Source organism: Podarcis filfolensis (genome assembly GCF_964270895.1).
Source record: "Podarcis filfolensis genome assembly, chromosome: 2".
NCBI classification, from domain to species: domain Eukaryota; kingdom Metazoa; phylum Chordata; class Lepidosauria; order Squamata; family Lacertidae; genus Podarcis; species Podarcis filfolensis.
This window is the reverse complement of record NC_139605.1, coordinates 69220096-69232262: the sequence shown is the minus strand read 5'-3', so window position 1 is coordinate 69232262 and position 12167 is coordinate 69220096. Positions and strand designations below refer to the sequence as shown.

The 12167-nt window shown below is 42.2% G+C and overlaps 1 protein-coding gene across 2 annotated transcripts in view; it reads right to left on the bottom strand.

The window, feature by feature from the left end:
• Positions 1–4640: 4640 nt before the first annotated feature.
• The window catches only part of GDF9 (growth differentiation factor 9), a 48609-nt gene continuing 41082 nt past the window's right edge, over positions 4641–12167 (bottom strand). Inside the window, exons 3-4 of one of the 2 annotated variants that reach the window (XM_083600155.1) lie at positions 8353–8678; positions 4641–6752 (exon numbers count right to left, since the gene is read on the bottom strand). In XM_083600155.1, coding sequence (XP_083456281.1) covers positions 5812–6752; positions 8353–8678 — 1267 coding nt within the window. In that variant the 3' untranslated portion in view covers positions 4641–5811. Of the gene's footprint in view, positions 6753–8352; positions 10011–12167 lie in introns of those variants that run through there. The other variant, XM_083600154.1, reaches the window with a different exon arrangement.

Sequence of the window (12167 nt, the reverse complement as noted above, 5' to 3'; positions counted from 1 at the left end):
GGGGTGAAGCCATTAGAGGTTTCAGCAAAATATGTGTTCGGCACGCAGATATACTCAAAGAATGCCCTTAAGGTGCAAAAGTGACGTGTGTGTGTGTTTAAGTCTTGTACAAACGTGTTATAACCAGTCAAGCAATGCTCCTGTCTGCCTGTAAGCAAACTCCTTAGAACAAGAGCAATCGCGGGCGGTAAAGTCACAGGTCGCGTCAGCTCACGGGCCATTTTCAACAGTCTTGCGGCCCTTTAAAGAGTGACGCATTTATGAGGCCATTAGCAATCTGTTAGCCTTTGGCGGTGCCAAAACGCCAAACAGGCTAAGCCTCCGTCATTGTTATAAGCCTGCTGCGGACTTTTTGCCTGTCCCAGCCTTTATTCTTAGAAGTTTCTCAGAAATTAAACGGACTGGGCTGGGCGAGCCGCGCGTTGCAGCAGCGCTCCCAAGGCGCCCGCCCTCAGGCCGCTGTTTCTTGCAGCGTGAGAAGCCCGGGCGCCCCACTCGCGCGCCGGATCGGCGGCCGGGGAGGCGACGTGGGCTCGGTGCGCCCTCTGCAGGACGGCAAAGGCGGGAACCCCACATTCACATGCCTAAGGGGGGGGGCGAGCCCTCTCAGCCGTTGCTTTCCGCCCTCTTCCATATCCAATGCCCTTGAATGGCTCCAGGTAGAGAGTGGAAAGGATACTTATCGCCACCGCCCCTACCAGCACTTTGACAGCTTCCCCTCAGGTGTGTAACGAGTAAGTCCCAACCTTAAGGGAAAGAGTCGCGCACGCTCGACTGGTGGGACCCTCACCCTCAAACGGGCAGGGCCAAACTCACACCAACCCACCCCACCAGCATCACCAAGCAGGAGCATCCAATGCCTCCTCGTTTTGTTTGGGGCGGCGGGAAAGACGAGGAGGGGGGAGAGTTGGCTTATTACATTTCTATATCCCCCCCCCAAAAAAACCTTCCTGGCTGAGTAGGGATTAGCCAGAACACGAACCAGGTAGGTCCAAGAATGAATGCCTATTTGAAACCCTGGAAAACTGTTGCCAGTTAGTGTAAAAAACACTGATGGACTACTGGTGTGACTCTCTGCAAAGCAGCTTCTGGTGCTTCTATCATGAATGTGGACAGTAGGCATTTATCCCATATACAAATCAGAGGCATACTATCATATGTTTTGCCCAGTGCTGCATTTACGTATAAGCTAAACAAGCTATAGCTTAGGGCCCCACTCTCTTGGGGCCCCCAAAAAAATTAAAGGAAAAAAAACCCTGGATGTACATTTCCAAATTATAAGATAAAAAACAAATAAAACCTACATACAGCAACAGTAGCAAATGGCTATTAGGTCCATAAATTACCATATAGCATATATTCAACACAAAAAACAGCGACCATTTGTAGTTGACAAAGGACAGCTGGACATATAAAGGGCCCCATTACCTTCAGTAGCTTAGGGCCTCATCACACCTAAATCCAGCCCTGTTTGCATCACTGAGTGCTATGCTGTGTTACATATGCTGTTCCACTACTATTTTTTTTCTGTCTGTTCAACAACTTGTTATGGTTTACTCACATATGTTTAAAGGAACTTTACTCTGAAATTATGTAATTCAAAGGTAAACTCTACAGCTGCAGACAAGAATGGGCATTCCATTTATCTTTGCCATTTTTCTATCCTGCATTAAAATCTGTGTGCAGCACAGTAGCATGAAGGCACCTTTTTAGCGTGTTATGTGAAAACTAATATTTGAGCGCACGTGCCTGTCCAAAAAGAGCCAAATGTCTGTGTGTGTGTGTGTGTGTGTGTGTGTGTGCACCTTCTGTACTAATTTAGCTTGGGTGCCCCATGCAGTGGCGGAGCTTCATGCTCCAGCACCAGGGGGCAGAGAGCAGGTGGGGGCGGGGCTGGTGTGCGTCCCAGGGGCGTGGTACACTGCCCACAGGGGTGTGGTGTGCGTCCCAGGAGCGTGGCATGCCACCTGCATGGGCGTGGCACCCAGCACGGGTGGGGGGCAGCTGCGATGGCACCCCACTGGGATCACGCTGCCGGGAGTGGTACGCTCCCCCCCCCGCACTCCTCTTCCTCCGCCAGTGGCCGCATGGTCACTGTACATCTTCTCAGCTGCAAGAGTTGACTCATTATTGTACTATTCTGCATAGAGAACTGGTACTTGTTTACATATTGCTATTCTGCACATTTGGGATTAAAAAACCCCCATTTAGATGGAGACAGATTTGGCAATCAGGGTCATGGCCACCTGCAGCCATTAGCAGAGTGCAAAGGTGAGGAATCAGCCCAACACTGGTTTGCAGCCCAGCACCATAGCATAACTGAGCAAGCATGTAAAGAAGTTCACTTTTAGAATAAGACTACAGAATTTAGAATTAAAAGGCCCGCAAAAAAATGTGTCAGTATATCCCCAGCCACCAACATGAAACAGGAGTTGAAGCTCTGAGAGAATTCCCTTTATATTTCCCATCAGCCTGAAACCTTCCCACACCGGGCTACATCAATGAAAAAGGGCTTAGGTTTGAGGTTAGCTGCCAGTTCTGAAATTAAATGCTTTATTTATACATAGCTAGGGAAAAATCTAATAAGGAGAATTAATCAAATGGAATATATAACTTGAGTGGATAAACTTTTTCAGCCAGATGTAGGACTAGTCCATGCCCTGCAGGCCCCTTTTGTTAAGGGGTGGGGCTGCCTACCTGTTGATCAGCTGACATCATTATGACATCAGGCAACAACTTCAAAAAGGCCTTTGAAATTATGCAGTCACTCCTGTCAGCCTGGGCCCCATTTTGTTTGGTACACTGGTATACAAAAGAATCTGGGTTTTCAATAACCACACAGCATAGAGAGAATTATGAAATGAGTACACAGATGTGTCCAAGTCAATGGCAAACTTGGGAAATCTGTAAGGGGAAGGAAAGCATTGAATGCTTTAAGCAACAAAAAGGAGACTTGTTTCATATGTGGTCGGTATGTAAAAGGCAGCCAAATATTGGAGAATGGTGTTGGGGTTAATTGGACAAACATATGAAATGAAGCTAGACCTAGACCCAGGTATATATTTAACTACATTAAATATAATGTCCGAGATGAAAAACATACAGATCTGTATGCCCTCACTATTTTATATGAGAAAACACGGAAAAGTAATTCATGTCTCCGAGACTGAACTACCACAAAAACTTTGAAAGCAACGTTAAATTATCAAATTGATAGTTCTCTTAAGGGGGAGCACTATATAAAGAAGTTGCAGAAATGGATCAGTGATCTGGTAGGCAGGTTTTAGAGGACTGGAGATAAAAATATATCGTTCAAAGTAATAGTCTATGTGTCAAGCTTCTGTACGTACACAATGTGCTGCATAATAATTTGCTTATTGGCTTTTTAGAGAGATGAAGTCTGGTGAGGTCATATTGGATGCAAGTTCTTCAGAATAGCAGCAGAAACAACGTATGTACCTACTGTTTAGTAAGGAACACAGCTAAGAACTACCGTATTTTTTGCTGTATAAGACTCACTTTTTCCCTCCTAAAAAGTAAGGGGTAATGTGTGTGCGTCTTATGGAGCGAATGCAGGCTGCGCAGCTATCACAGAAGCCAGAACAGCAAGAGGGATTGCTGCTTTCACTGCACAGCAATCCCTCTTGTTGTTTTGGCTTCTGAGATTCAGAATATTTTTTTTCTTGTTTTCCTCCTCCAAAAACTAGGTGCGTCTTGTGGTCTGGTGTGTCTTATAAAGCAAAAAATACGGGTAATTAACCATCTCTTGTCACAGCGCCCACCTCCATTCTCACAGAGGCCTGCCTATGGTGTTCACTGCAAAAATATTAGGTAGTCAACAAAGACCTACTTTTTAAAAAATTAGCACTTTTTGTTTCTTTAGCATGGGCAGGAGCACTTAACTTCATAATGTGCACCTCCCAGATCTTGAACAGTTACGGGGCTTAAGCGTGCCTTACCTCTCTTTGCTTCCATTTTCCTGTTCACCCCCCAAACCACCAGCATTCCATGTTTCAACTTCCCCAACCACAGATTTAATTGCTCAACGCACAAGCCCTATGCATGCATTCAAAAGAACATGAATTCAAAGGACCATGCATTGTCAAAGTGTACCAACTTTCCCTTTGCAGTTAAGCTCTCACACCATTTTTTGTACATGCGAACAAGGCTATAGTAGTCAATCTGAACTTCCAGTTCCTTTAGACCCCCCCTGGCAGTGAGAACTGTCTATAGAAAACAATGGCGAAATCCAGGATTTTAGTTTAGCTGCAACTGGGCAGCAATGTGTCCTCTTTGTCCCCCCCCCCCACCTGCTGCCTCCCTAAACAAAGGGAGAGCAAAGAGGGGGATTTGGTGTTCAGCAGGAACACCAAAGTTTCCTCTCCATGTAGCTGATGAGTTATAGAGGTTTCTTATCTCTCTTTAAACATCCCATACATTATTTGTGTTCTGTTTTTAGTTAGCTAGTTAGTTCACATGTCTGGGGAGTCCCACCCAAGGGTTTAGAAATCACTACCTTGTTTTGGTGTGGCGGCATTTCCCCTTTAACTGAGATCGTGAACTTGGGTTGTCAGTGGCCTGTTAAATAAAATGAGTGAATCACAATTATTCCCTGGAAAGAGCAAACAAACAAGCCAAGCTATAACTGCTTCACATTTATTTCCAGCAAGTGTTCAGGTTTACAAATACATTCAGACAGAATTTCAGTTCCTCAACAGAAGAAAGGAATCATTAAAATGCTTTAAGCTAGCTTATCACTGGAAAACCCACCTACTTTTCATTTACAGACACGCTTAACTATTACACTAGAATGTAACTTTGTGTTTTAATTTGTATTTAGGTGAATTTTGTTTCCTGTTCATAAACCAACCAGAATAGAAGACAGCAAGCATTTGAACATTTCTGAATGCCATATTTAACAGAGCTCATCAATCCAATCTGATGTAGGCTCATGGACAAGTTCAACAGATTCCTTCCCAGCGCCCTCCATTCAATTGACAGTAACGTGGGCCACTTCCCACCCCGATCTGTTTGAAGGCACTTCTGTGTAGAACGTAGCAAGAAACTTGCATGACGTCATGCCTGTGTTCCATGTAGAAAGCTGCAGGTATGATCTGCATGCAGGTTACAGGTTACAGCCCACTCAGACGTGTCATCACACTGGATTTTGTCATGTGTTTAGCCACCCTAGTAAGGTATTTCCTAGACACACAACTAGGACATATATTTTTTTTACAATTACATTCTTTTGTAACATGAGAGCCTTCAAAGTTAAACAAAAGGTTATTCATTGCTTTAAACAAACCTTTACATCTGGTAGTCATCATAATAAAGAACAGGAGCTGTCTCAGACAACCAGTTTCAATCACTAAAAGTACTTATTAAAACTAAGTGATTGAGCAGTTAGCAATAATAAAACCTTCTGTGCCCAAACACTTGTCATAAAATTTCTTCAAAATAAAAAATATTTTCAACATGATTAAAGAAGAACACTACAAAAGTGGCATGAAAGGACAGGCTTTCTACTTTTTTGCTTATCTAGAGAAACAGCGCTTCCACTCTTCCCCTAGCCAAAACATTTCACAATTCATGTCTCTCCCCCCCCCCCCCATTTTGAAGAAAAAAGATAACAAGGAAACCTTATGCCCATACTTTGCCTCTTTCAAATCAGAGGGGGCTAATGAAATGCTGTCCTGAAAATACCTGCCTCAGTACTCCATTCTAAGTCTTTCTTTTTTTTTTTAACCAACAGGTTACTTTCCTTCTACTGTTAAGGGAAAATATCACATTATTAATAAATCAGCACTGGCTTTATTGGCAAGTGCACTTGGTAGCAATCATATCTGCATATTCTTTGTACACAATTGATCCATCAGGTTCTACCTCCAAGACACTCAGGGGGCTGTATTCAGCAGGTATGCAGGAGGGCCTGGGGACAGAGGGGTTTATTTTCTCATGTATGAGGTTCTGTATCATCGAGTGCATAGGAGAGCTATAGCGATGCCTAAATACTCTTGGACAGTTACCTTTGCAATAGCGAGGATTGTATCTGTATGGTGCAATTATCCAACTGTCCCAGCCCAGCTGGCTGAATTTCAGCCTGAAGTTATGAAGCTTACAGTCATTTTGTGGGAAAAGAAACTGTTCGTAGTACTTACGTAAGTTGTCTGTGGAAACTGATATGTTTTCCTCTTGCCCATCTCCATCTCTTCGGTGACGAGGCTTTCTTGCGCTCTGTTTGAGGTCTTTTCCTGCCTCTCCTCCGAGACCTGCGAAAGGACCCCTTTCCAGCTTGGCTCGCATGGAGTTCCTTCTCTTGTGCTTGACAAAATCCCATGTAGGGTGAGCTTGCTCACTGGTGTCATTGAGGTACAGGAGAAGAGAAAGCGATGCCTGTGTCATATTAAAGGGATCCTGTTTGGAGTTGGAGGGCTGGTCATTCGGGCAAACAATATTTACAGCCATGTAAACGCTTCTATTGTTAGAGGCTATCAGAGGCCAGATAAAAGAGGTCACATCAATCTCAGCCCATTTGCGTCCAAGTTCAAAATGGAAAGCCATGGCATGTTCAATATTGGGGTGTGCGTGACCAGAGGCACCATTTGCCTTTACAACTAGATTACCTGTACACTTAACAGCCCACAATTTAGGAAATGGTTTATCAAATGAGTAGAGTAAGACCGACTTGACTAAGTGCTCCAAAGCAGTAACACGGTCCAAGCTGAAGAGGAAGTCTGGTGAACGAAGGTCTCCTGCCAAAAGAAAGAAAAAATACTTTGTACCAATGATAGCAATTTATTCGTAATATTATGTTATTTAAGCAGCAATTTCCTCACAACTCCAGCTTTCCCATAGCATAAGTATCAAGGAAGATTTCAGTTGCGTGCCTTACTCTAAAGATGCAGTTTATTCCTAGAGCAACCCCAGAATGTTTTAGAGGGGCCAAAAACTTGCACTTCTTTCTCTTGACTTTTCAGGTCTGTTCGACTTCCAAAAAGTTCAGAAACCAAGAGGCAGCTTCCAGTTGGCTGCAGGAAGCTCCTGCCACATCGGATGTGTAGGTTCCAAAGAACGTTTTCAAACCGGAACATTAACTTTCAGGTTTGTGGCGTTCGGGGGCCAAAATGTTCAGCTTGCAAGGTGTTCGGGTTCCAAGGTACGACTAATAGGCTTGGCGCCTAACTAGGGCTCAATTGTTACAAGTTATTAAATCCAAACAGTGCTCACACACAGTGCTAAACAGATCTATATAAATGCCACCAAAATTATTATTATATTTATATCCCTCCTTTTTCCACTAACAGGGACTCAAGGCAGCTTACAGCTAAAGTATAAACAGCTAAAAACATAGGGGGAAAAGCAATCATTAAACAATTGAATGCACACACAATCTAATAAGACATACATATCATTCCAACAAAAACACCACAGCTCAATCCCTTTTCTTAGAAATGGGCAGTTCCCCAAAGCCTGTTGCAACAAAAAAGCCTTCACCTGCCAGCATAAGGACAACAAGGAAGGAGCCAGTCTAATTTCTCTAGGAAGGGAGTTGTAAAGTTTGGGAGCAGCCACCAAGAAGGCCCTCTTTCGTGTCCCAAGCATGCTTGTGAGGGTGGTGGGACCAAGAGAAGGGCCTCCCCTGAAGGTCTAAGAGCTCAGGCAGGTTCGCTTGAGAAATATGGTCTTTTGGTTAGCCTGGACTGAATCCACATAGGACTTGATATGTGACAACCAGCACTTTGAAGTGTGCCCAGAAGCAGCCATATGCTCCCTATAACCAGTGCGTCACCAGTCTGGCTACAGCTCTTTGAGCAAGTTGCAGCTTCTAAGCACTTTTCAAAGGCAGCTCCATGAAGAGCACATTACAGTAATCCAAACTGTGGCCAGATGACCAGACCCATTCCGAGTTTTCTGCCAAAATTAAGATTGGCTTTATTACAATCCCCGCTTGGCCTATCCCACAAATAATTAAACAAAACTCATACAGTTTTGGATATACACCCAACAGTAACATTAGAAATCCCGTAGTAGAAATCCAGCGTGAAGATACACATTAGAAAAGGATAAATTCACATTACTACATGCTTGGAAACATGAACTACTCATAGAGAAGATCCATGTGAGCTTGACCAGAGAGCTTATTGACCTCTAAAGGTTGCATACCTGCACAGACACAAATACAGGACCAATAAATTGTATTTTTTTGCACTTTTATAAGAAGAACAGTATAGGATGGGATAATAACAACAAATCTACGGATGGGATAATAATTCAACCCCAAAACACCAAGTGTGTATATGAGGGGGTTTTTTTGGGGGGGGGCACATTTTCATCAAATATCACCTCACTTACCTTTTGTTTGTCCTATGGTGAGGTGCTTGCCTTCAGCACATGGAGATAAGAGTCGGACTGTGTTATAGAGATGGTTTATCTTTGGGAATCCTTCTTTTGTAGTAAACATTTTATAAAGCCTCTTCATGTATCTCAGGGCTTTGGAATCCAGTTGTGGTCCTGGCACACAATCTCCCAACTCCTGCTGATGGTGGTCAGACAATACCTTGGAAGGAGTAGGCAACTGGCCATAGCCATTTTCTGCATCTGGACAAAATAACAACACTGGAGGCAGCTCAGAGGCTTCTGACACCAGCGATGTCTGAGATCCCCCTTCATCCTTGGGACTGAGGGAACACAAGACGCCATAAAAAAGTAGCCTTAGAGACCACAGACAAACAAGTACTTCCCCAAAAATCTTCATGATGGGGATTTGTCGAAGCAAAGAAACCACCCTTTCCACATGCAGGTCTGGTCAGTCAGTTCTGGTCTGGTCAGTTCTGGTTTCTTAAATAATATCCAGGTGTAATTCCTTTCTAACAAGGCATTAAAGGAAAAAACATACACCTGATGAGATAATCCAGTTTACTGATCATCTTAATACTCCACCGTGTGTCTCTGCTTGTGAAATTGATTGCTAAGCCAGGTCTTCTCCACTCCAAGGCTTAACTAAGCTAAGTATAGCAAATGCTGTAAACCCAAGCACACCTACCTGGAAATAAGGCTGCAGGCCCTATATATACTTAGCTGGAAGTAACCTCAGTTGAACTAAATAAGGATTACTACAAAGTAGACTTGCATAGATTATACTGTTTTGCTTGCTCCAAATTAACTAAATTGTACCTCATTCTGGAAATGTGCTTAGTTTTAGTACTGTAGTTGCAACATTTCATTGTACAGTGGTACCTCGGGTTAAGTACTTAATTCGTTCCGGAGGTCCATTCTTAACCTGAAACTGTTCTTAACCTGAAGCACCACTTTAGCTAATGGGGCCTCCTGCTGCCGCCGCGCCACCGCCACGTGATTTCTGTTCTCATCCTGAAGCAAAGTTCTTAACCCGAGGTACTACTTCTGGGTTAGCGGAGTCTGTAACCTGAAGCGTATGTAACACGAGGTACCACTGTATAGTTGTGCACAACACCGTCACATATGGTTGCTGGTCTTTGATCTGAATTTTACCACATCATCTTCCAAGAGAAGACAATGATATGTGTAGGACATCATGAAACGTGAGAGAGGTTGGAAAGCCAACGGATCTTAACTATTTGATTTTGCTTTTCAGCCAAAGGGAATAAAAGGAATCAGGAAAGTAGCCCGTTTTTTAATTCTTAAAATTTTAGGGATTAATACTGCCTGTAATAATGGGCCAGTGAAACTACAACTTTTTTAAAAAAAATCAACTAAGCATATTTAAACCAAAATAAATGCCAGGAGGATGTCATCAAAGAGATTTCTCTCACCCGGAATGAAGAAAATCTTGACTAATCCATATAACGTTGATTGGGTTTCAGATATGTGTGTGTGGGGGGGGGGGAGGCTTTGAAGCAGAAATCCCAGGCTTCATCAGCAGAATGAGTGCGAGGGCTTCTCAAGTATGAGAATGCTGGCTTGCTACATTTTGAAGTCAGGTGCATTCATTCCCATCTTAGGGGTTGGGGGGAAGCTGTGATACAACTCATTTCAGAGCCCAAAATTACTTAACTGCACCACTGTATGGGACGCTGCTCTTGAAGACCCTCTGACTTTCAGAGGTTTCTTGTGAAGTTTGAGCAGAAAGTCACCGCATATAAAGTCATCTTTACTCTAGTGTAGTTCCCAATGTGTTCTACGGCACTTACAAGTAATTGTGCATCAGATTAGTTTGGGGATTTTATGACTGCTTATTATTCTGTTTTGTTGAAAGCATTTATATAGTTTGTTTTTATTGGTTTGTAGCCATTATCAAATGTTGATTCGAATATATGAGTAAAAGCAGTGGTTTTTTTCCAGGGGCGCTCAAGGATACACAGTACTGGCACCTCTTTTTTGTTGTTAAAAAGTGTGGCACTTACTGTAACAACTTCATGGTGAGTACCGGCACCTATTTTTCTAGAAAAAAAGCACTGAGTAGAAGCACAGTGAAAGTATTAAAAACAAACAAACCTGGACTGGAGCTGTGCAGCTTGAATTCATGTCTGTCCAATCAGAAGTCAGCCACATTGTATTCTGTGGGACTTGTTCAAAAGTACCGTAATTGTTCATAGGATTGCAACATCTGAGTTGGATCACTTGATTCATAAAGTCTTATGCAACCAAGAATGCCAATACTTCCAAGAACTGCTGCTTCCTGTATTAATCTACATAAACCCTGGGTTTGTCATCAGAAACCTTATTTAATTTTTTTAATGAATTTGAATAATATTTTTACAATCTGCAAGCTTTTCTTTGTGTGCCTCCTCTGAAAGAGGTTGCTTGAGTTCTCCAGGTGAGAAGGGACCACAGATTTCAACCACTGATTTCTGAAGCAGACCTGCAGATTAGGTTTGGACAAATCTGTCAATTTTGGCTTATCTCAGTTTCTCATTTTTCCTGTCTATAATTCAGTTTGCCACATTTCCATATCAGTTTGCAGGTTTGTGTTTTGTTTTGTTTTGTTAAAATCAGGATTTTAATGATCTTTGTACCCTAATGTTTCAGTATGCGGTCTTGACTAAAATACATGTTTGCAATCAATTTTCTGTAACATTATACATTTTTGTGTGTTATTTTCATATATATATATATATATATATATATATATATATATATATGTGCACATTTTTATAAACATCACCCCTCAGTATAAATATTTTTGAACATGTTTTTGATTAGAGAACTGCACTGCAAAATTCAAGAAATGTGAATTTCAAAGAATAACTATTTCAGCCTAAGCATTGTTTTGGAAGGTGTGAAATAAATAGATAGGTTTGCACTGAGCTGCAAAACAAAACACATTTCTTTCTCATTGTTACTGAAGATATTGGGAGAATTAGATTTTCACATGATAGTTGTAGTGCTAGCATTAAATAGCTTTGCCTATGTTGTTGATCATTGTGCCATAAATGACTTCAGTGCAGTTTGTTGATATGAATATACTTATGCCAATGCAGCATTAATCATTGCAGGGATAACAGAATTATAGAGCTAGGAAGGATCTTGGGGTTCATCTAGTCCAAACCTGCTGAACACAGATCCTGCATTGTGCAGGTGCACCTTCTTGCCACCAGGGGACGCTGTAGTAACTGTAGGAACATTCACTTTGGAATGCAAATACAAAGTGTTTCTAAGGATGCTGCAACCTTAAGGGCTTTTCTGGATATTCCGATGCATTACAAATATCTGTAAATTACCCGTTTATTAAAGAGGATCCAGAGAAATTCATCAAGGTAGTTCTGTTGCGAAGATAACATTTTCCCCAACCCTCTGTTTTGTTTCGGAGGACCTTTCCAGGAAATGTTTAAATTTTTCACTTTGTTCGTAAATACAGTGCTTGTGCTCACAAAGATCCACAAGTAGGTTAGCCTGAGTAACGTCTGAAGGATGGATTGCTTTGCTGCAGGGTAACAGATATACAATGCTTTAAAATGGGGGAGATGCAGTAGCAAGGGGGATCACTTCTCTTCTTTTACTAATATGAATCCTAAAGATAAATAGAAGAAAGAAGATTTTTTTAAATGGCAGGGCACTGTTCTGGTGGAGGAGTGAGAAATGGTAGTTCTATTGAATGTCGCCACTTTTTTTTTTAATGCTCCCCCTTTTCTTTTTCAGGGTGGTGTTAGATCTCTAAATATGTTTGAAAACAGAAATAAACCAAAAAC